The sequence below is a fragment of the Pseudophryne corroboree genome, chromosome 6 (assembly GCF_028390025.1).
Source record: "Pseudophryne corroboree isolate aPseCor3 chromosome 6, aPseCor3.hap2, whole genome shotgun sequence".
NCBI classification, from domain to species: domain Eukaryota; kingdom Metazoa; phylum Chordata; class Amphibia; order Anura; family Myobatrachidae; genus Pseudophryne; species Pseudophryne corroboree.
Genome location: NC_086449.1, coordinates 111,685,105 through 111,709,637, shown reverse-complemented (window position 1 = coordinate 111,709,637; position 24,533 = coordinate 111,685,105). Strand labels below are relative to the sequence as shown.

At 43.4% G+C, this 24,533-nt stretch overlaps 1 protein-coding gene across 2 annotated transcripts in view; it reads left to right on the top strand.

The window, feature by feature from the left end:
• Positions 1-9,828: 9,828 nt before the first annotated feature.
• TGFBR3L (transforming growth factor beta receptor 3 like) overlaps positions 9,829-24,533 on the top strand; it is an 84,263-nt gene continuing 69,558 nt past the window's right edge. For both annotated transcript variants that reach the window (XM_063930253.1, XM_063930252.1), the window contains exons 1-2: positions 9,829-9,904; positions 9,978-10,190. In XM_063930253.1, the coding sequence (XP_063786323.1) occupies positions 9,881-9,904; positions 9,978-10,190 (237 nt within the window). In that variant the 5' untranslated portion in view covers positions 9,829-9,880. The remainder of the gene's footprint in view (positions 9,905-9,977; positions 10,191-24,533) is intronic.

Below are 24,533 nucleotides of genomic sequence, written 5' to 3'. Positions count from 1 at the left end.
TACTTTATTGTATGTCATGTGTTTTTCAGACAGATATTTAGCATGTGTAGTTTGGACTTGGTGTGTCTCTGATTTGTCCTGCAATAATGTTTTCCTTTTGGGCGTTTTTTACGTTAAAAATTATGACTATGTTTTATATATAAGTGATCCATGTTTTTTTTCATTAAAATAAGTCATTGTCATGTTAGAGGCTGGAGTACTGGAAAGTGGTTTGTAAACCACTTACATGTGTAATGTCATCTTTAGAGAATGTTATGTTTTTTTAAAACATTTTAAATTTAATTTATTTTTGCTTGTATTTGTACCAGGATACCATACTGCATTTTTTTTAATCTTAAATTTTGCAGGTTTTTTTTTGTGGACATATAGTGGTAATGTGTATTTGGAGTGCCACATCACAGAGCAAATTAGATATTGCATTTGTATTATTTTTCTAAAAAAACCAAAATTAATTTGTGTTTTTTTTATAAATAAAAAACCATTCCTTTAACTTGTGGCCTATGTCAGTGTCCTGTACATGTTTGCCTGTCTTGATGTTGCCATAGTGCATATGTTTTTTTTTTTTTTGTATTTCTGGTCCTTATGTTTTTTTGAATTAAAAACCAAGCATTTCTAAAGGTAAAAATGTTTATAAGCATAATGGGTGGATGTATACACAATAGCATGATTTATGAATATATCTCATTTTATAGAAAAAAGAGATTCTCATGGGAGCTAAACCACCTCAGATGTCACAAAACGATGTATTTATTTTTAAAATTTAAACAGTAAAAACTGTAGCATTATATAAAAACATCAATAAAACATGCAAATGGCTTTGTACCATAAATGAACAATACAGACTAATAGTTATCTGACGAATTTTGTATTGGTAATATCCACAATTGGATCGAATATCAATTCTTCCAATAAAGCGTTCAGATGTATGTTCAAATTCATAAATGCGTGAATACCCAACGCGTTTCGTCCATACAGGACTTCATCAGGGGTCGTAATCTGAGTGGTTGTTTGAAAGAGGAAAATAAACTATGATAATTACATTTATCATGATCTTACTAGATTTGAATTATCTACTTACATACCAATATGGTCAAAGTTTGTAAGATTCAAAATCCCATCCAGCTTTTGCCGTGGGCGTGTACAATATTCTCAAAGATAGAAGATCTAAAAATGTCACCATCAGAATTGATATTAGATTAGAGTGACCATAACATATACAACAGGAATTAGAAACAAAATCAATGAAGGAGGAACAAATCATAGTCAGGTGATGGAGGAATAGATGTAATAAACTCTCTACCAATGGCCATAATAATCACTTAATTGATCACCGTTGGGTGCAACAATATATTGCATTATTATCCAATACAGAGATAATGGTGGATAAGTATATTCCATTATATCATAGGTAATCAAACAGAACTACTCACATTCCAATATTCGTGTCTATCATATAAAGTTCATCAATGTATATAAAAATAACAATTGCTGTGACAGTGACCTATAGATTGGAGATATTAAACAAAACATATATACACTGAAAATGACCACTCTTTAACAGCATTAATCATAAACAGCAAATTCTCACTTACATTACATATATTAAAGTTTAACCATATGCAATATTTATTTTACAAATGGGATAAACCCAAATAGTTCTTATATATACAGTACAATTGCACTATTTATAAGGGACCATGTTGAACTCAATAGCTGATCAAAAATTATATTTTTGTATATACCCTAACATATGGTTATTATTAATCCCAAATTATGTCATACCCCATTCTCCAATATTTATGTTATATCAACTTCCAATGTTGGGTAATGACCACTTAAACAGCCTTTATAAGTCAGGACAACGCCTAACATGCCTTATTGCAAAATCAAGCTCTAATCAAGATCTAATACTTATTTCTCAATGTACTGCAGAGTATTATATATTATAAATCCTGGATAGTTAAATTACATTCATAATTATTAAAATTTAGTTTGATTTATAGAAAACGCTGCCATATCTAATTGATAGTAAGAAATCCAACACTACAGCTGTATTTTTTTCAATTTATAAATAATAAGGGAACGTCTTAAGCTCACCTTTTGGATGTAAATTGGCAAATCCAATTCTGAATGAGTATACTATAGCAGACTCAAACTGAGTCAATATCCTGGAAAAGAAATTAATTTATAAATATGGGTTCTTTTTCCAATGATACCAAGGTGTCTATTAGTGATGGTACTTACCCTAGTGCTCTCTCAGGATTCTCATTCACAGCTATAACTCTGGGTGGGGACGGGGGCTAATATTTATACCTCCTATCATATGACCTCATTTCCTGTTGGGTGATTAACTATTTTTACTTATTTTTAATGCTCCCATCTAGTGTCTAGTCAGTCAGCAGCAATCATAATGTCAACTAATAGAACTTCTACCTTATGAATTTCAAAACAAGTGAAAATCTATTGGTATATTTTTACACTAATAGTACTGAACGCTTTTGCGTTCCATCGTCGCTGGCGGCGTGCGTTCCACGACCGCTACTTCCGGTTCTGGCGTGCGTTCCACAGATGCTACTTCCGGTTCCGGCGTGCGTTCCACACACGCTACTTCCGGTTTCGGCATGCATTCCAGCTGCTGTTGCTTCCGATATTGATTGTGATGTCATAAATAATTGCTTTGCGGCGCCCATCGTGTCTATAATAAACTGCTTTCTTATCCTATTTAGCTAATGTTACATGTAGTCCATTTTATTAAATAGTGATCTGTTATATTTAACATATTTGATCAAAAATGCTTAAGAGTGTTTATTCTATTAATTAATCCTATTAAGTTGGAATTAATTTATTATATAAAAGGACCAATAAATTACTAGAGTCCTCCTTTAGTATATTAAATTCTACTTAAACATATAGACTATTTTTCATTATTATATTAATCATTCAGTGATACTAAATATTTAACAATTAATTAAGTGTTGAGTGCTATTAAATTGTGTTGTTAGGTTTCTATAAATCCTTATAATATTTTTATATTTTTATAATAACCTAGCCTCAATAATCAATATTTATATGTGCTCTGTGATTCCATCTGGCTTAGACAGACTATACACACTTAGCTGATTGACTATGTAACCAAAAAAGCAGTTTAGATCAACATGATCCCCCATTTACAATTATTACCTATTGACAACACAAAATATCAATATGTCCCACTTTTATCACCAGCTTGTAATACAACATCATATCATAAAATTACCACAATTAAGTGGTTATAATATAGGATTGGACAACTATGGTACAATTGTCAATTACATGGGAAGTGTTACATCGGAAACATTTAGATTTTATTATGTTAGGGCCCTTGTGAGCCCTATTAATTATTAAGCAGGGAGATTGGAAGATGATCCATTCGGATTTTAAAGGAAGGAAACTATATCTACATCTTCATTAAGGCCATTAGGGGCCAAAGTATTGAGTGTATATATCCAATATGTTTCACGTTTGGATAATCTCAAATCCCTACTTCCACCTCTTGGATCTGCTGGTATATGTTCTAAAACCGTAAATGAAAAATTATCCCTCGTCACTGTAGCATTATGCTTCTCAGCATAATGCCTTGAGAGACTATGAGAAAGGAACCTGTTTTTAACATTTTTCATATGCTCCTGAATTCTTATCTTAGTTAGTCTTTTCGTCTTCCCTACGTATGTTAAACCACAATCACAAGTAATCTTGTACACAACATACTCTGTGTTGCAGTTGACCAAGTGCTTCAGTCTGTAACATCCCCCTGACTCAAATTTCATGCTGAAAGATTTACGGTCCATAAATTTGCAACATATACATCTAGAGCATGGGAAGCATCCTTTAGTGGGTATAATATCATTACTTTCCTTTTTAATACAAGAGTGTGAACTTGACAGCCTACTCGGTGCCACTATGCTTTTTAGATTCGTTGCTCTCTTAAATACCAGGTTTGGTTTTTTAGGGAGGGAAGGGCCTAAAACCGGGTCTTTTAAAAGTATACCCCAATGTCGATTTATAACCTTTTTGATGGCTACATTTTCTTGATTAAATTGTGTGATAAAAGGTCTACAAAATCTTTGATCAATTTTAGCTTTGTTTTTGGGACATAGCATTAAATCCCTTTTTTGCAGAGATGCTTTAGACTTTGCTGCTTCAATGGTGTCCCGATTATAGCCTCTTTCCACAAATCTATTACCTATTAGAGTTGCCTGTTCCCAGTAGTCCTCTATACTCATACAATTACGTCTTATTCGTAAGAATTGCGCATATGGCACATTGTTCTTCCAAGCTGGGTAGTGGCAGCTAGTTTGGGGAATGTAGCTGTTGGCGTCAACTTCCTTAAAGAAAGTTTTCGTTATTATCTTTTCGCCTGCTACCCCTGTTAGAGTTAGATCCAAAAAATCAATACTTATTGGATTGTTTTGATAAGTAAATTTCAAATTAAAACCATTGGACTGTATAAATGTCATAAATCCGTTAATGCTGTTTCCATCCCCTTTCCAAATGAAAAGGAGATCGTCAATATATCTTTGGTAGAATATTATATTGGCTTCAAATTCGGAATCATATACATAGATGTCCTCCCATGCTTTCATGAACAAGTTGGCATACGATGGGGCAAATTTAGTCCCCATCGCTGTGCCCTGTTGTTGCAAAAAAAACTTGTTCTCAAACTCAAAAAAATTGTGATTCAAAATAAACGTTATGCTATCCAATAGAAACCGTACCTCATTTTGGGATAAACTTGGATCATTCGACAGAATCAACCCTATAGCCTCTACACCTTTACAATGAGGTATAGACGAATACAATGCTTGTACATCTATAGTCAACCAATGATAATCTTTAGACCACTCTACAGTCTCCAACTTTTGCAATACGCTGGTAGAATCCCTGAGATATGATTTCATTTTCATTACGTAGGGCTGCAGTCTCAGATCTAAATAATGGGACAAATTCGCCGTCAGGGAATTTATTCCTGCCACTATGGGCCTTCCTGGTGGTGCGGTCTTACTCTTATGTATTTTTGGAATATGATAAAAGTTTGGGACTATCGGGTGTTTAACATACATATAGTCAAACTCTTCCTTGCATATCAGACTGTCTTTGAGGGCTTTTAAAAGTAAAACGAATAACTCCTCCTGGTATACTACAGTGGGGTTGTTTGGCAATTCAATATACGTCTGCCCATCTAATAGTATCTTGGATGCCTCATTTAGGTACGCTGTTTTGGTTTGTAAAACAACTGTTCACCCTTATCCGCCCCTTTGATGACCAAATCAGTATCATTTTTTCAGGGATTTCAATGCTCCCTTTTCCTGTGGATTAAGGTTGGTCCCATATTTGTTACTTTTAAGTCTTATTTTCCTGAAATCTTCCCTAACTGATTCATAAAAGATGTCTAGATTGCTACCCCTGGACTCTACAGGATAATATTTTGATGGTAACTTAACCAATGGGGCTTTTTCATTCGTACTGGAACTTGATTGGGGATTCTTAAGGAAATGTCTCTGTATCGTTAATTTACGAACGTATTTGTTGAGATCAACAAATAGGTTGAATTTGTCAACATGTGAATCTGGTGCGAATTTCAATCCCTTATCTAATAGGGAGCGTTCCGCTGATGATAATTGTCTCTCTGTGATGTTGACAATCCCAGACGAGGTTTCTCCTGATTGAACAGGGCTCTCCTCTTTTTGGGGCTTTTTTCGGCCCCCTCTACACCCTCGTCTCCTCCAGTATGGCCTCTCTTTATGCCCTGTGGTGAGTCTAGTCTGATATGCAACTCCTCTCTTTGTTGCTGTATACGGGGAAATCTGTAGCCCCGCCTTTCTTCTAAAAAATGTCCCCTTTGATTTCTATCAGGGGTAGGTGATCTATCTGTATTGTATCTATTCCTATAAGAGGAATTGTAATACTCCTTGGGTGGCATAAAGTTATTCCTTTGGTAACCCTGATGAGACGGGAATTTTTTCTTATATCCTCTCTGTTCGTAACCCCGATTTGGATGAGGAGATCTATAAGATCCCCTGGATCTAAACATGCCATTATGGCCACCTTGATTATCTCTATAGTTCTTATAAACTTCCTGTTGTGGCCTTTCCCATCGGGGATATCTCTTTATTTGCATTTGATTCCTTTCATCTAGTCTCTCCTCTTTAATTGGTAAATGATGTATTTGACCAGAAATATAATCGTTTTTGTCCCTAATAAATTTCTTTTGTTTACGTGATATAATTTCTTCTTCCATAGTGTCCAATTTATAATGTAGATCCAACACGTCCCGTTTAAACTCCTCACTATCCTCAAATTTAGTGGCTTGTGACTCTACTCTTTTTATCTCCTCCTCTAACCGACTTAACTCCTTCTTATGTGTTTTTCAGACAGATATTTAGCATGTGTAGTTTGGACTTGGTGTGTCTCTGATTTGTCCTGCAATAATGTTTTCCTTTTGGGCGTTTTTTACGTTAAAAATTATGACTATGTTTTATATATAAGTGATCCATGTTAGAGGCTGGAGTACTGGAAAGTGTCATGTTAGAGGCTGGAGTACTGGAAAGTGGTTTGTAAACCACTTACATGTGTAATGTCATCTTTAGAGAATGTTATGTTTTTTTAAAACATTTTAAATTTAATTTATTTTTGCTTGTATTTGTACCGTGATACCATACTGCATTTTTTTAAATCTTAAATTTTGCAGGTTTTTTTTTGTGGACATATAGGGGTATATGCAATAGCGGGCGAATTGGCAAAATAGGCGAATTCCGGGCCGTTTTCGCCTCCAAAAATCAATTCGCCTATGCAGTGCAGTCATTTTTCGCAAAAAAACGGCCCGTCAAAATTCGCCTTTTCTCAATTCGCCTTTTTCCGAATTCGCCTTTTCTGCAATGGTACAGATGCTGCAATTCGCCTCCAGCATATTCAATTCAAGTTTGGAAATTCGCCTGCAGTGCTTTTAGACAGCAAATTCGCGATTTTCACTCCGCCACACTTTGGAGGGTGAAAACAAATAAAAAATTTTTAAACATGTTTTTTTTTGTGTTTTTTTTTTTAGGAATAGCAGATCTATTTATATTAGAAGGGATTAGGTTTTTTTTTTTTTTGGGGGGGAGGCACAAATATTATTTATATATTTTTAAAAATAATATTTTTATTTTTTTATTTTTTTTATTGCTGGAACGGTAAAATCCGGGGAAAAAATGGCGTGGGGTCCCCCCTCCAAAGCATAACCAGCCTCGGGCTCATTGAGCTGGTCCTGGTTCTAAAAATGCGGGGAAAAAATTGACAGGGGATCCCCCGTATTTTTAAAACCAGCACCGGGCTCTGCGCCTGATGCTGGTGCCAAAAATACGGGGGACAAAACGAGTAGGGGTCCCCCGTATTTTTAACACCAGCATCGGGCTCCACTAGCTGGACAGATAATGCCACAGCCGGGGGTCACTTTTATACAGTGCCCTGCGGCCGTGGCATCAAATATCCAACTAGTCACCCCTGGCCGGGGAACCCTGGGGGAATGGGGACCCCTTCAATCAAGGGGTCCCCCCCCCCCAGCCACCCAAGGGCCAGGGGTGAAGCCCGAGGCTGTCCCCCCCCATCCAATGGGCTGCGGATGGGGGGGCTGATAGCCTTTGTGTTCAAAAAAAAAGATATTGTTTTTTCCATTAGTACTACAAGTCCCAGCAAGCCTCCCCTGCAAGCTGGTACTTGGAGAACCACAAGTACCAGCATGCGGGAGAAAAACGGGCCCGCTGGTACCTGTAGTTCTAATGGAAAAAAAATACCCAAATAAAAACAGGACACAGACACCGTCGACAGTAAAACTTTATTACACACTGCCGACACACACATACTTACCTATGTTCACACGCCGACATCGGTCCTCTTCTCCATGTAGAATCCCGGGGTACCTGAAAATAAAAGATCAATTATACTCACCTCAACAGGCTCCAGAGATAAATCCACGGACTTGGCAAAAAAAGAAAGCGCATTTACCTGCACCAAAAACGGACTGAAAGGTGTCCCATGCTGACACATGGGACACCTATCCACGATTAAGATCTGTCAGTGACAGTTGTCACTGACAGGTCTCTAAGCCAATCAGGAAGCGCAACTTCGTTGCGCTAACCTGATTGGCTGATCGCTGTGACAGCGCATCGCACAGCTCCCTCCATTATATTCAATGGTGGGAACTTAGCGGCTAGCGGTGAGGTCACCCGCCGGTCAGCGGTGACCGGCGGGTGACCCCACCGCTAGCCGCTAAGTTCCCACCATTGAAAGTAATGGAGGGAGCTGTGCGAGGCGCTGTCAGAGTACAGACGGCGTCCAGCCAATCAGATGAGCGCCACGGCAGTAGCGCTTCCTGATTGGCTGAAGGGACATCAGTGACAGGAGTCACGTGATGTCCCGGCATTCGGGGAGAGGGGTCCCATGTGTCAGCATGGGACCCCTTTCGGTCCGCAGGTCCGGTTGTTCGTTTTCTTTTTTTGCCAAGTCCGTGGATTTATCTCTGGAGCCTGTTGAGGTGAGTATAATTGATCTTTTATTTTCAGGTACCCCGGGATTCTACATGGAGAAGAGGACCGATGTCGGCGTGTGAACATAGGTAAGTATGTGTGTGTCGGCAGTGTGTAATAAAGTTTTACTGTCGACGGTGTCTGTGTCCTGTTTTTATTTGGGTATTTTTTTTCCATTAGAACTACAGGTACCAGCGGGCCCGTTTTTCTCCCGCATGCTGGTACTTGTGGTTCTCCAAGTACCAGCTTGCGGGGGAGGCTTGCTGGGACTTGTAGTACTAATGGAAAAAACAATATCTTTTTTTTTAACACAAAGGCTATCAGCCCTCCCATCCGCAGCCCATTGGATGGGGGGGGACAGCCTCGGGCTTCACCCCTGGCCCTTGGGTGGCTGGGGGGGGGGGGACCCCTTGATTGAAGGGGTCCCCACTCCCCCAGGGTACCCCGGCCAGGGGTGACTAGTTGGATATTTGATGCCACGGCCGCAGGGCACGACATAAAAGTGACCCCCGGCTGTGGCATTATCTGTCCAGCTAGTGGAGCCCGATGCTGGTGTTAAAAATACGGGGGACCCCTACTCGTTTTGTCCCCCGTATTTTTGGCACCAGCATCAGGCGCAGAGCCCGGTGCTGGTTTTAAAAATACGGGGGATCCCTGCCCGATTTTTCCCCTGCATTTTTAGAACCAGGACCAGCTCGATGAGCCCGAGGCTGGTTATGCTTTGGAGGGGGGACCCCACGCCATTTTTTTTTCGGGTTTTTCCCCGTTTTTTCCCGTTTTTTAAAATCGCGGTAAAATCCGCAAAATCGGCCGATTTTCGCCCGCGACTCTGGCGAATCCGTTTTTCATTGCATATGGTGAATTCCGGAAGCCACCTTCCGGAATTCACCTGGCGAATTTGGTCGAATTGAAAAAACGGCGATAATTGCCGCGATTTCGCCCGCTATTGCATATACCCCATAGTGGTAATGTGTATTTGGAGTGCCACATCACAGAGCAAATTAGATATTGCATTTGTATTATTTTTCTAAAAAAAACAAAATTAATTTGTGTTTTTTTTATAAATAAAAAACCATTCCTTTAACTTGTGGCCTATGTCAGTGTCCTGTACATGTTTGCCTGTCTTGATGTTGCCATAGTGCATATGTTTTTTTTTTTTTTTGTATTTCTGGTCCTTATGTTTTTTTGAATTAAAAACCAAGCATTTCTAAAGGTAAAAATGTTTATAAGCATAATGGGTGGATGTATACACAATAGCATGATTTATGAATATATCTCATTTTATGCAGTGTCTGAAAAAAGCAGTACTACTCGTCAGCCAGTAAATCCTAACACATCTGATGATGATGACACTGCGGAAGCAGGTGAAGTGTCCATTGTAGTATAGGGTATGCTTGTAAAGGAATGGCCATAACAAAATTGCACTTTCATTAAAAGGTCCATCAAAAGAAGTATGGAGCAGCAGAAGTGGCTCTTCTGTTAGATATCACCACAAGAAACCTGTGGCCGAAAAGAAAGCAAGGTCGTCTGTCCCGCCACAAACACAGCAGGCTACCCCGCCACGAAGATTATCGTCTGTATGTTCTGTCCCCCCACTCCAAATTTTGGACACACCTCCAAGACGCCATCCATACTCCCCTCATCTTGATTGTGAGTATCAAACTGAAAAAAAAGTGTAAAATGTCAGAACATAATCATAATCAGTCATAACCGCATTAAGTCCAAACACATCCAAAACAAAAATACTTACCGCAGTAAGTAAAAGCTGAAATGGAATCCAAACTAAATGGCCTTGTCCACATCCAGTAAAGATATGTATGTCCACTTGAGTCATACAGTATGACATTGGGTATTAGATGCTGCAACAAAAAAGCATGTTGGTTTGTTTGTAAAAAGTTAGTTTGTTTGTCCAAAAATCTCGTGTGCTTAAGGTAACTTTGCAAAATAGCAAAAAAAACAATACTATGTTTGTTTGTTTGAACAAAGCTATACGGTAACACATTATGTATAACAATGTTTCTTTTATGCTGGAGTATGTGTGAGCTACAATAAAACTAAAGTGTTTGCTTTCACAATTAAGTAACCAGACACATTTGCCACAAACAGGCTTATGTATGTATTTAAGCTATGAGTGATGATGTTGCTAGGCAGAATAGTTTAAAGCAACAGTGAAACCACCCTCACTAACCTGAATGAAACACTCAGATGCATGCACCAACAGCAAACAACCAGCAGTTCTGGTACGACTACTCCAAATATCACGCCAGTCTCATCACCACCAAGACGGTCCACCAGAGCACGCCAACATGACAGTGCTAAAGGCAAAGGGCAGGACAAGCAGCCACCAAAAAAAAGTTAGACATTTGTGATAAGTAACTCAAAATAGTTAGCAAGTGTTTTTGATGCTTTACAAAATATCACACTTAGCTCCTTGCCCCTTTTTTTAACATCATTATAAGTGCACTAAATTATTTGTAAAAAATAGTACGCACATTTATTCCTTTTCATTTTTTTAGGGTATTGGAGGAGGAAAATGTTGATGGAGCCACACATACATGTTAGCAGGAAGTAAACTGACCACTTGATTTTTTTCTAATCATTACTCTTTCTAGATTCCAATCTTTCTCTTTGCCTGCAGATACAATAATTGCCAGCCAGGCAGAATGTCTTTAGCAGGAAGTAAACTGACCACTTGATTTTTTTCTAATCATTACTCTTTCTAGATTCCAATCATTCTCTTTGCCTGCAGATACAATAATTGCCAGCCAGGCAGAATGTCTTTAGCAGGAAGTAAACTGACCACTTGATTTTTTTCTAATCATTACTCTTTCTAGATTCCAATCATTCTCTTTGCCTGCAGACAATCCGTTTACAATGTTAGTGATACATATCTTAGCTATCTTATCTATACAACATTACAAGATGAACACAATTGAGTGGCGTAAAAAGCTTGTAATATGTTGCCTTTGTTTTGTTTGAAAAACATTGTCCAAATGAATGTCAGTATTGTTGGGACAGGTTTGTGTGTGCTAAAAATTATTAAGGAAGTTTTTACACATGATGCTGAAACAAACAAATATGTACTTTTAACCAAAAAAAAAAAAACTGTTTATAATAATGTATATGTGTGGCAAACTGTGTATTTACTTACACATCATCAAGTTTACAGCATCAAACATTAGGAAATAAATTGTTCCGGATTACAGTAAGTTTGTGAGTCTTAAATATGATGGTGCATCACACATAGGGACACATGTATTCCTCAAGGCAAACATATTATATGTTGAGGAGTGTTTTTTGGGAACACAGGTTCTCAAACTCGGCCATCAGGAACCCACACAGTGCATGTTTTGCAGGTCTACTCACAGAATCACAAGTGACATAATTAGCTCCACCTGTGAACCTTTTTACATATGTCTGTGAGTAATTCATACACCTGTGCTTCTACTGGGTTACGAGAAAAACATGCACTGTGTGTGGTCCTGGGGGCCGAGTTTGTGAACCTGTGCATTAGGACATTACACACAATGATAAAGTTAAATACTAAATGGATGATGTGGGCTTGTAAGAAATTAGCACTGCAAGATTTCGAACACTTATCCAGACTTAATGCATGCCACTCATAATCTGTTGTTTTTATATTAAAAAGACACACAATACACATGCAACATTTGTTGATCATATAGCGAGGGTATGTTTGTATGTGTCAAGGAGACAGACACATTCTGAGTAATGTATTTTGACCAAAAAAAAAGCTTACCTTAGAAATAGCGATTGATGATCTGTTGCCTAACCTGCCTCCCTACATCAGTACTCCAAGTATTACCAGATGTCTCTAATTCCTCTGCTTGCTGGCTGCTTTCTTCCTCCTCCTCCTCAACATGTGGCAGATGTTGTTGCAAACACATGTTATGAAGAAAGCAGCAGCAGAACACAATTTGAGTCACCTTGGAGGGACTATACAACAAAAGGCCACCAGACTTATCCAGACACCGAAACCTAGATTTCAGCACACCAAAACATCTTTCTATCACATTCCGCGTGGACTTATGTGCATTATTGTAATTGTGTTCAGCAGGGGTATCAGGTCGGGACAATGGAGTTAGAAGCCAAGAGAAACAGCCATATCCTCCATCACCTAAAAGACAGATATAGTAACGTGATTCATGTGAAGATACAGCAACGCATAAGTAACACACTGTGGGGCAGATGTATTAACCTGTAGAAGGCATAAGGAAGTGAAAAACCAGTGATATGTGCAAGGTAATAAAGGCAGCAGACAATCTGATCCTAAATGTTAATTTACATATTGGAGCAGATTGGCTGGTGCCTTTATCACCTTGCACAGATCACTGGTTTCTCACTTCCTTATGCCTTCTACAGGTTAATACATCTGCACCTGTATTTGGACAAAGTATACGCAGGCCTACACATATCAAATTACATACCCAGCAGCCAGCCATCTGGCATTTGTCCGTCCTCAAACTTATCAAAGAGGGATGACTGACTGAGGATGAAGGAGTCATGGCAGCCCCCAGGGTAACTAGCAACAACACTCATTATTTTGAGATTTGCATCACAAACCACCTGCACATTTGTGGAGTGTTCAAAATGGCGGTTTGTATATATGTGCTGCCTGCCCCTAGGTGGTCTCAGCTGAATGTGTGTGCAATCTATGGCTCCAAGCACATTGGGCATGCCAGCCAGCTCATAGAAATCTACCCTGACGGCATGCCACTGAGACTCCTGGGTAGGGAAGCAGATTGAGGCCTCGATGTGGGGCTGCAAAACAGCCAAAACCTGTGTGTATATTTTAAAGAACAATAAACATGAGATTTTAGGACAGAACTGGCCACCGAGAAATTAAAACAAACACAAAACAGAAGAGGTAGTTAGGTATACATCACCTGTGTTAAGATTCTGGAAAATGAGGGCTGTGAGATTCCTATGACATCCCCAGACACAGCCTGAAAGCTGCCAGTAGCCAGAAAGTGTAACACAGCCAGGAGTTTGTGCAGGCCTGAGACAGGGTGAGAGCGTGCTGTCTCAGGGTCTAGGCCCAGTTTGACAAGGTCATGCAGACGGAAAATGTTGTTACGATTTAGACGGAACATCTGTATGACCTTATCATCGGACAATGCGTTCAAGTTTAAACGCCCCCTAAAAAAACTAGGCCTGCGCAGCCTCCGCGGAACCTGTACAACCTGCTGACCATGTTCAGTTTCTTGGCCCTGGGTACTTACAGGCTGATGTCTGAGTCTGAGGAATCCCACAGCACACAAAAGATCACTGGCCCACAGTCCTGCTGCCATTTCTGAGTGTAGGTGTATTGAAATGGGCCTAACATCCTTTTATAGGCATCCTAATTCAGGTGTGAGTGATTTTTTATTTGCAACACATGTAAACACGACTGAAAAAAGCAGGTCTATTTTTTTGCCGCTTTTTTTAACGAATCGCAAAAAAATACGACCGCATTTGAGCCCTCAGAGACTAACACCCAAATACGAATGAATAGTGAATTCCCGTATTCTATGAAATAACAACCGCGTTTGACCGATGGTCTCTTCATTCGTATTTCGGGACGTTGTCATTCCAACCATTACGAATAGACCAGACACTGCCGAGATTGGTGCTTAGTGAATTCCCGGATTGGGACTTAGAAAAAAAACACAAATCGACCAAACTCGGATTTTTAGTAAATACTGGCCCTAGTCTCTCACTTTCTTTCTGCTTCTAACTTGCCTAGATTGCCCCAGGACGCCATGGACCATTTTAACAGTGAGATTTCGGTGGAAGAAATCGCTCAGACTATACTCATGCAAAAAATTGGTAAATCCCCGGGCCCGGATGGGTTCACAGCTCTTTACTACAAAAAATTCTCTGATCTTCTCTCCCCCCACCTTCAGTCCCTGTTCAATAGGATTGTCCATGGCGACCCCTTTCCCCCTGAGATGTTGGAGGCTAGAATTGTGGTGATCCCTAAAGAGGGCAAGGATACCCTTAACTGCGCTAGCTACCGCCCTATATCTCTCTTGAACTTGGACTTGAAAATCTTCGCTAAGATCCTAGCCAACCGCCTTAACCCATACCTCCCCTCTCTTGTCCATTACGACCAGGTGGGGTTTATCCCGGGCCGTCTGGTGAGAGATAACACCAGGCGTGCTATTGATCTTATACACATCTCGAACTCCAGGAGATTCCCCACTATCATGCTCTCCTTAGATGCTGAAAAGGCATTTGACCGGATCTCCTGGGGTTTTCTGAGAGCCGCCCTGGAGGCCTATGGCTTGTCTGGTGGCTTTCTCACTGGTATCCTGGCACTATACTCCGCCCCCTCTGCCACAGTCTTAATCAATGGTGTCCCATCAGCCCCGCTTAGCATTTCAAATGGTACACGTCAGGGTTGCCCCCTCTCACCGCTAATATTTGCCCTCATTATTGAGCCCCTCGCTTCTCAAATTAGAGCTCATCCAGATATACACGGAATACAAGTAGGCCGTATCGACCCTAAAATCTCCCTCTTCGCTGACGACATTCTACTTTCTCTGACCCAACCCCTTATCTCACTCCCAAACTTATTTTCAGTCCTCCATTCTTATAGCCTTATATCAGGGTATAAGCTCAACTACTCCAAGTCCGAGGCTATGCTGCTTCATATCCCTCACCGAGAGGCTGAGTCCCTTCGCGCCAACTTTAATTTTAAATGGCAGCCCACAAAGATTAAATATTTGGGGATTTACCTGACCTCTCGCTATGATTCTCTCTTCCGGGAAAACTTTCCACCCCTCCTCGCCAACACACTCGCTGACCTGACATCCTGGAACAGTCTTTTCATTTCGTGGCTGGGCAGGATCATAGCGGTTAAAATGACCATAGTCCCCAAATGGCTTTATCTTTTCCAGACCCTCCCAGTGGCAGTCCCGGCCTCCTTTCTTCGCACTATCCAACAAGCCCTTGTGCGTTTTATTTGGAACCACAGACCCCCCCGCATCGCCGCCAATACCCTGAAAAGGCCAACCTCCGCGGGAGGTAGGTGCCTTCCTGATATCAAACTTTACTATCTTGCCTCCCACCTATCCCATATTGTCACCTCTTATGCTCCTCCGGGATCTGTATCTTGGCTGGATATTGAGGCAGCCCTCATTAGCCTATCGGACCTGACCCCCTTATGGGGTCTGCCCTCCGCTTCCCGACCCCCAACCTCCAAACTTCTCCCCACTATTAAATTTAACCTTAAAATTTGGGACTCCCTCTCCCTGAAGATGGGTCTCACCACTACCCCCTCGCCCTTGACCCCTATCTGGCAGAATCCTATGTTTCCTCCTGGAATCTCAACTGCGAGATTCGATTTATGGATAATGCTGGGCTTCAAATTCCCGACCAACTTTGCCGATCGGGGCCAATGGCTGTCCCTACCTGACCTCAAACAAAAGGCCCCTTCGTACTCACTTAATCCCTTCCAATTTTTACAAATCCGCCACTTCCTAGGTTCTCTCCCCTCCTCCGCCTTGCTTCGTGTCCTCACCCCCTTTGAAAGTTTATGCATTAATTCTCACCTCTCCAAAGGCTTAATCTCCCAACTCTACTCCCTTTTACTAGATTCTTCCCTTCCCCCGCTCCCGGCCCCACGAGCTCGCATGGGAACGTGATCTTGGGCCCCCACCGGAGAGTGAGGATTGGGAGGACATGAGACTGGGGATTGCTAAATGCTCTATTGCTACTGCTTTTAAGGAAACGGCCTACAAAGTTTACTACCGTTGGTACTACACTCCTGACCGACTTAACAAACTCTTTCCGTCTTCCTCCCCTAATTGCTGGAGGAACTGCGGGGCTAGAGGCACTATGCTGCAAATATGGTGGACCTGCCCGTCCACTGCTTCCTTCTGGAACCTAGTCCACTCCCCTCCTCAATTCGCTTTTGGATTCCCCCGTGCTGAAAGATCCTTGGGTCTTTTTGCTATGTTACCCTCCCCTGATGCTCAATAAATTCTCCAAAAAACTAGCCACACATATCCTGACGGCGGCAAAGTCGCTGATAGCTCTTAACTGGAAGAACCCCTCCCCACCCTCTCTCCCGTCCCTCAAAACTAAAATTTGGCACATTGCCTCAATGGAAAAGATTACATATTATCTCCACGACCGGGGTCACATCTTTGAGCAGGTCTGGGCCCCTTGGCTCGCTGCTGAACGTAGATTGCCATCCCCCCCCTCTTGCTCCTAGCTTTCTCCGCAGACCCATGGGCATTGCCTACTGCTCCTCCTCCATGCCTCCCTCCTCCTCTTCTCTCTCTCTCTCTCTCCTCTTCCTTCCCTTTTTCTAATCTTCTCTCGTCTCTCCCTTGACCCCCCTCTCCCTCTTTCTTCTGATCTTACTATTTCCAGGATATATACTGTACACAGATTATACCGTGGTTCCCCCCCTCCCCCCTGCCCCCTTTCCCTTCTCTTCTCCCCCCCCCCTGAATTTCATACTTGATTGTTACTGTTCTTTCTTTTTTTATTAATCTTGCTGTTTACTTGAAAATTTGTGGTTTTTGCTGGATGTTGGTTCTGATGGCCACCTGTCCCATGTGTCCATGTAATGTTTTCCTATTATGTTTAACCACGTATAAATAAAGAATTTAAAAAAGAAAAAGAAAAGTGGGCGGATAACTTGTCATCTGATATGGATTCCCTGGACAGGGATAGCGTGCTTTTGACACTGGGTCATATCAGGGACGCTGCAGCCTATCTAAAGGAATCTGCGAGGGATATTGGCCTTTTGGGATCAAGGGCCAATGCCATGGCAGTCTCGGCTAGGAGAGCATTGTGGATTCATCAATGGAATGCTGATGCTGACTCTAAAAAGACTATGGAGTCTCTGCTGTTCAACGGCAGTGTCTTGTTTGGTGACCGCCTCACTGACCTGGTCTCTACGGCTACCGCGGGTAAGTCATCGTTCCTACCTTATGTTCCTGCACAACAAAAGAAAATGCCCCACTATCAGATGCAGTCCTTTCGGCCCAATAAATACAAAAAAGGACAAGGGTCTTCCTTCCTTGCTACGAGAGGAAGAGGAAGGGGAAAAAGGTCACAGGCTGTGGCAAGTTCCCAAGAGCAGACGTCCTCCCCGGCTTCTACCAAATCCACTGCATGATGCTGGGGCTCCTCTGCGGGAGTCCGCACCGGTGGGGGCACGTCTCCAACTCTTCAGTCAGGTCTGGGTTCGCTCGGCCCTGTATCCTTGGGTATTAGAAATAGTAACCCAAGGTTACAAATTGGAGTTTCAAGACGTGCCCCCTCACCGATTTTTCAAATCGGCCTTGCCAGCTTCTCTTCCAGAAAGAGAGGTAGTTTGCGCTGCGATACTAAAGCTGTGTCAAAATCAAGTCATTGTCACATTACCCCCGTCGCAACAGGGGGAAGGCTTTTATTCGAGGCCTGTTCGTGGTCCCGAAGCTTTGTGGTCCCGAATCCGGATGGCTCAGTCAGACCGATTCTGAACCTAAAATCCCTCAATTTCTATCTAAAAAAATTCAAATTCAAGATGGAATCTCTCCGAGCAGTGATCTCCAGTCTGGAGGAGGGGGATTTTATGGTGTCAGTCGACATAAAAGATGCCTACTTACACGTCCCCATATATCCTCCACATCAGGCTTATTTGAGGTTTGCTGTTCAGGAGTGTCATTACCAATTTCAGACGTTGCCGTTTGGTCTGTCCACAGCTCCAAGGATTTTCACCAAGGTTATGGCGGAAATGATGATTCTCCTGCGCAAGCAGGGAATCACAATTATCCCGTACTTGGACGATCTCCTGATAAAGGCGAGATCCAAGGAGCATTTACTGAAAAACGTTGCACTCTCCCTGACAATTCTGCAACAACATGGTTGGCTCCTAAACTTGCCAAAATCACAGTTGGTTCCGACAACACGGTTGTCGTTCTTGGGTATGATTCTGGATACAGAATTACAGAGTTTTTCTTCCAGTGGAAAAGGCTCTGGAAATACAGAACATGGTAAAACAGATTCAGAAACCGGCAAGAGTGTCGATTCTTCAATGCATGCGGTTGCAGGGGAAGATGGAGGCGGCCTACGAGGCCATTCAGTTTGGCAGGTTCCATGCCAGGGTGTTTCAGTGGGACCTGTTGGACAAGTGGTCCGGGTCTCACCTCCACATGCACCGGAAAATAATCCTATCTTCCAGGACCAGAATCTCTCTCTTGTGGTGGCTGCACAGTTCTCACCTCCTAGAGGGGCGCAGGTTCGGGGTCCAGGATTGGATCCTGGTGACCACGGATGCAAGTCTCCGAGACTGGGGAGCAGTCACACAGGGGGAAAATTTCCTGGGAAAATGGTCAAGCCAGGAAACTTGTCTGCACATCAACATTCTGGAATTAAGGGCCATTTACAACGGCCTTAGGCAAGCGGAACATCTTCTTCGTGGTCTGCCCGTCTTGATTCAGTCAGACAATGTAACAGCAGTGGCGTACATAAACCGCCAGGGCAGAACAAAGAGCAGAGCGGCGATGGCGGAGGCCACAAAAGTTCTTTGCTGGGCGGAGAAACATGCAAGCGCTCTGTCAGCAGTCTTCATTCCAGGAGTGGACAACTGGGAAGCAGACTTCCTCAGCAGACACGATCTCCATCCAGGAGAGTGAGGTCTTCATCAAGAGGTCTTTGCAGAAGTGACAAGTCGGGGAATTCCTCAAATAGACATGATGGCGTCTTGCCTCAACAAGAAACTTCAGAGATATTGTTTCAGGTCAAGGGACCCTCAAGCAATAGCGGTGGACGCCCTGGTGACACCGTGGGTGTTTCAGTCGGTCTATGTGTTCCCTCCACTTCCACTCATTCTGAAGGTGATAAAGATCATAAGAAGAACAAAGGTTCAGGCGATCCTCATTGTTCCAGACTAGCCAAGGAGGGCTTGGTATCCAGATCTTCAAGAATTTCTCATAGAAGATCCCTGGCCTCTTTCTCTATGAGAGGACCTGTTACAGCAAGGGCCGTGCGTGTATCAAGACTTACCGCGGCTACGTTTGACGGCATGGCGGTTGAACGCCAAATCCTAGCCCGAAAGGGTATTCCCAGGGAAGGTATTCCTAGGGAAGTCATTCCCACTCTACTTCAGGCTAGAAAAGAAGTAACAGCGAAGCATTACCACCGTATTTGGAGAAAATATGTGTCTTGGTGTGAATCCAAGAAGACTCCTACGGAAGAATTTCAGCTGGGGCGTTTGCTTCATTTTTTGCAAGCAGGTGTGGATGCAGGCCTAAAGTTAGGCTCCATTAAAGTACAAATTTCGGCCTTATCTATTTTCTTTCAGAAAGAATTGGCCTCGCTTCCAGAAGTTCAGACCTTTGTGAAGGGCGTGCTGCACATCCAACCTCCCTTTGTGCCCCCAGTGGCACCATGGGATCTTAATGTGGTGTTGCAGTTCCTGCAATCTCATTGGTTTGAACCTTTGCGTAAGGTTGAGTTGGAATTCCTTACTTGGAAAGTGGTCATGCTGTTGGCCTTGGCATCCGCAAGGCAGGTGTCTGAATTGGCGGCTTTGTCTCACAAAAGCCCCTATTTGATCTTCCATGCAGATAGAGCGGAGTTGAGAACTCGTCAGCAATTTCTACCAAAAGTGGTTTCATTGTTTCACTTGAACCAGCCTATTGTGGTGCCAGTGGCTACTGACGCCTTGGCGGAATCGAAGTCTCGATGTGGTCAGAGCTTTGAAAATCTATGTCACCAGAACGGTGCGGATTAGGAAAACAGTGGCTCTGTTTGTCCTGTGGGCTCCCAACAAGATTGGGGCTCCTGCTTCCAAGCAGACTGTTGTACGCTGGATCTGTAATACGATTTAGCAGGCTCATTCTACTGCAGGATTGCCGTTACCGAAATCGGTGAAGGCCCATTCTACCAGGAAGGTGGGCTCATCCTGGGCGGCTGCCCGAGGGGTCTCGGCATTACAGCTTTGCCGAGCTGCTACTTGGTCGGGATCAAACACCTTTGCGAAGTTTTACAAGTTTGATACCCTGGCTGAGGAGGACCTCTTGTTTGGTCAATCGGTGCTGCAGAGTCATCCGCACTCTCCCGCCCGTTCTAGAGCTTTGGTATAAACCCCATGGTTCTTGAAGCATCCCCAGCATCCTCTTGGACGTATGAGAAAATAGGATTTTAATACCTACCGGTAAATCCTTTTCTCTTAGTCCGTAGAGGATGCTGGGCGCCCGTCCCTCTGTGGACACTATCTGCAGTACTTGTTTAATAGTTATTGCTTGTGTTACACAAAGGTTGTGTTTCAGTTTTGGTCAGCCTGTTGCTGATTTTGTTCGTGCCGTTGACTGTTTTTTTGCTACTGTCATGTTGTACGGCGTGTTTGTGGTGTGAGCTGGTATGTATCTCACCCTTAGTTTAACAATAAATCCTTTTCCTCGAAATGTCCATCTCCCTGTGCACAGTTCCTATAACTGGAGTCTGGAGGAGGGGCATAGAGGGAGGAGCCAGTTCACACCCATTTAAAGTCTTAAAGTGCCCATGTCTCCTGCGGATCCCGTCTATACACCATGGTTCTTGAAGCATCTCCAGCATCCTCTACGGACTAAGAGAAAAGAATTTACCGGTAGGTATTAAAAATAAGAATTTACTTACCGATAATTCTATTTCTCATAGTCCGTAGTGGATGCTGGGAACTCCGTAAGGACCATGGGGAATAGCGGCTCCGCAGGAGACTGGGCACAAAAGTAAAGCTTTAGGACTACCTGGTGTGCACTGGCTCCTCCCCCTATGACCCTCCTCCAAGCCTCAGTTAGGATACTGTGCCCGGACGAGCGTACACAATAAGGAAGGATTTATGAATCCCGGGTAAGACTCATACCAGCCACACCGATCACACCGTACAACCTGTGATCTGAATCCAGTTAACAGCATGATAACAGAGGAGCCTCTGGATAGATGGCTCACAACCACAATAACCCGATTTTTGTAACAATAACTATGTACAAGTATTGCAGACAATCCGCACTTGGGATGGGCGCCCAGCATCCACTACGGACTATGAGAAATAGAATTATCGGTAAGTAAATTCTTATTTTCTCTGACGTCCTAGTGGATGCTGGGAACTCCGTAAGGACCATGGGGATTATACCAAAGCTCCCAAACGGGCGGGAGAGTGCGGATGACTCTGCAGCACCGAATGAGAGAACTCCAGGTCCTCCTCAGCCAGGGTATCAAATTTGTAGAATTTAGCAAACGTGTTTGCCCCTGACCAAGTAGCTGCTCGGCAAAGTTGTAAAGCCGAGACCCCTCGGGCAGCCGCCCAAGATGAGCCCACTTTCCGTGTGGAATGGTTTTTACAGATTTTGGCTGTGGCAGGCATGCCACAGAATGTGCAAGCTGAATTGTGCTACAAATCCAACGAGCAATAGTCTGCTTAGAAGCAGGAGCACCCAGCTTGTTGGGTGCATACAGGATAAACAGCGAGTCAGATTTTCTGACTCCAGCCGTCCTGGAAACATATATTTTCAGGGCCCTGACTACGTCCAGCAACTTGGAGTCCTCCAAGTCCCTAGTAGCCGCAGGTACCACAATAGGCTGGTTCACGTGAAACGCTGAAAACACCTTAGGGAGAAATTGAGGATGAGTCCTCAATTCCGCCCTGTCTGGAAGATCAGATAAGGGCCTTTACAGGATAAAGCCCCCAATTCTGACATGCGCCTGGCCGAGGCCAGGGCCAACAACATGACCACTTTCCATGTGAGATATTTTAACTCCACAGATTCAAGTGGTTCAAACCAATGTGACTTTAGGAACCCCAAAACTACATTGAGATCCCAAGGTGCCACTGGAGGCACAAAAGGAGGCTGTATATGCAGTACCCCTTTTACAAAACGTCTGAACTTCAGGAACTGAAGTTAGTTCTTTCTGGAAGAAAATTGACAGGGCCGAAATTTGAACCTTAATGGACCCCAATTTTAGGCACATAGACACTCCCGTTTACAGGAAATGCAGGAATCGACCTAGTTAAAAATTCCTCCATCGGGGCCTTACTGGCCTCGCACCCCGCAACATATTTTCGCCAAATGCGGTGATAATGCTTTGCGGTTACATCCTTCCTGGCTTGATCAGGGTAGGGATGACTTCATCCGGAATGCCTTTTTCCTTCAGGATCCGGCGTTCAACCGCCCTGCCGTTAAACGCAGCCGCGGTAAGTCTCGGAATAGACAGGGTCCTTGCTGGAGCAGGTCCCTTCTTAGAGGTAGAGGCCACGGGTCCTCCGTGAGCATCTCTTGAAGTTCCGGGTACCAAGTCCTTCTTGGCCAATCCGGAGCCACGAGTATAGTTCTTACTCCCCTCCGTCTTATAATTCTCAGTACTTTTGGTATGAGAGGAAGAGGAGGGAACACATACACTGACTGGTACACCCACGGTGTTACCAGAGCGTCCACAGCTATTGCCTGAGGGTCCCTTGACCTGGCGCAATACCTGTCCAATTTTTTGTTTAGGCGGGACGCCATCATGTCCACCTTTGGTTTTTCCCAATGGTTTACAATCATGTGGAAGACTTCTGGGTGAAGTCCCCACTCTCCCGGGTGGAGGCCGTGCCTGCTGAGGAAGTCTGCTTCCCAGTTGTCCACTCCCGGAATGAATACTGCTGACAGTGCTATCCCATGATTTTCCGCCCAGCGAAGAATCCTTGCAGCTTCTGCCATTGACTGCTTCTTGTGCCACCCTGTCTGTTTACATGGGTGACTGCCGTGATGTTGTCCGACTGGATCAACACCGGCTGACCTTGAAGCAGAGGTCTTGCTAAGCTGAGAGTATTGTAAATGGCCCTTAGCTCCAGGATATTTATGTGAAATGATGTCTCCAGGCTTGACCATAAGCCCTGGAAATTTCTTCCCTGTGTGACTGCTCCCCAGCCTCGCAGGCTGGCATCCGTGGTCACCAGGACCCAGTCCTGAATGCCGACTCTGCGGCCCTCTAGAAGATGAGCACTCTGCAACCACCACAGGAGGGACACCCTTGTCCTTGGTGACCGGGTTATCCGCTGATGCATCTTAAGATGCGACCCGGACCATTTGTCCAGCAGGTCCCACTGGAAAGTTCTTGCGTGGAATCTGCCGAATGGCTTTGCTTCGTAGGAAGCTACCATTTTTCCCAGAACCCTTGTGCATTGATGCACTGAGACTTGGCTCGGTTTTAGGAGGTTCCTGACTAGCTCGGATAACTCCCTGGCTCTCTCCTCCGGGAGAAACACCTTTTTCTGAACTGTGTCCAGAATCATCCCTAGGAACAGAAAACGAGTCGTCGGAACCAGCTGCGATTTTGGAATATTGAGAATCCAATCGTGCTGTCGCAACACTACCTGAGATAGTGCTACACCGACCTCCAACTGTTCCCAGGATCTTACCCTTATCAGGAGATCGTCCAAGTAAGGGATAACTAAAACTCCCTTCCATCGAAGGAGTATCATCATTTCGGCCATTACCTTGGTAAAGACCCGGGGTGCCGTGGACCATCCAAACGGCAGCGTCTGAAACTGATAGTGACAGTTCTGTACCACAAACCTGAGGTACCCTTGGTGAGAAGGGTAAATTTGGACATGAAGGTAAGCATCCTTGATGTCCAGAGACACCATGTAGTCCCCTTCTCTTGAATTTGAACCTCTGTATGTAAGTGTTCAAAGATTTTAGATTTAAAATCGGTCTCACCGAGCCGTCCGGCTTCGGTACCACAACAGTGTGGAGTAATACCCCTTTCCCTGTTGCAGGAGGGGTACCTTAATTATCACCTGCTGGGAATACAGCTTGTGAATGGCTTCCAACACTGCCTCCCTGTCTGCTTGTAAAGCCCCAGCGTCATGCTGAGGGCTTGGCAGAGGCGGGAGAGGGCTTCTGTTCCTGGGAACTGGCTGATTTCTGCAGCAGTTTCCCTCTCCCTCTGTCACGGGGCAGAAATGAGGAACCTTTTGCCCACGTGCCCTTATGGGAACGAAAGGACTGCACCTGATAATACGGCGTC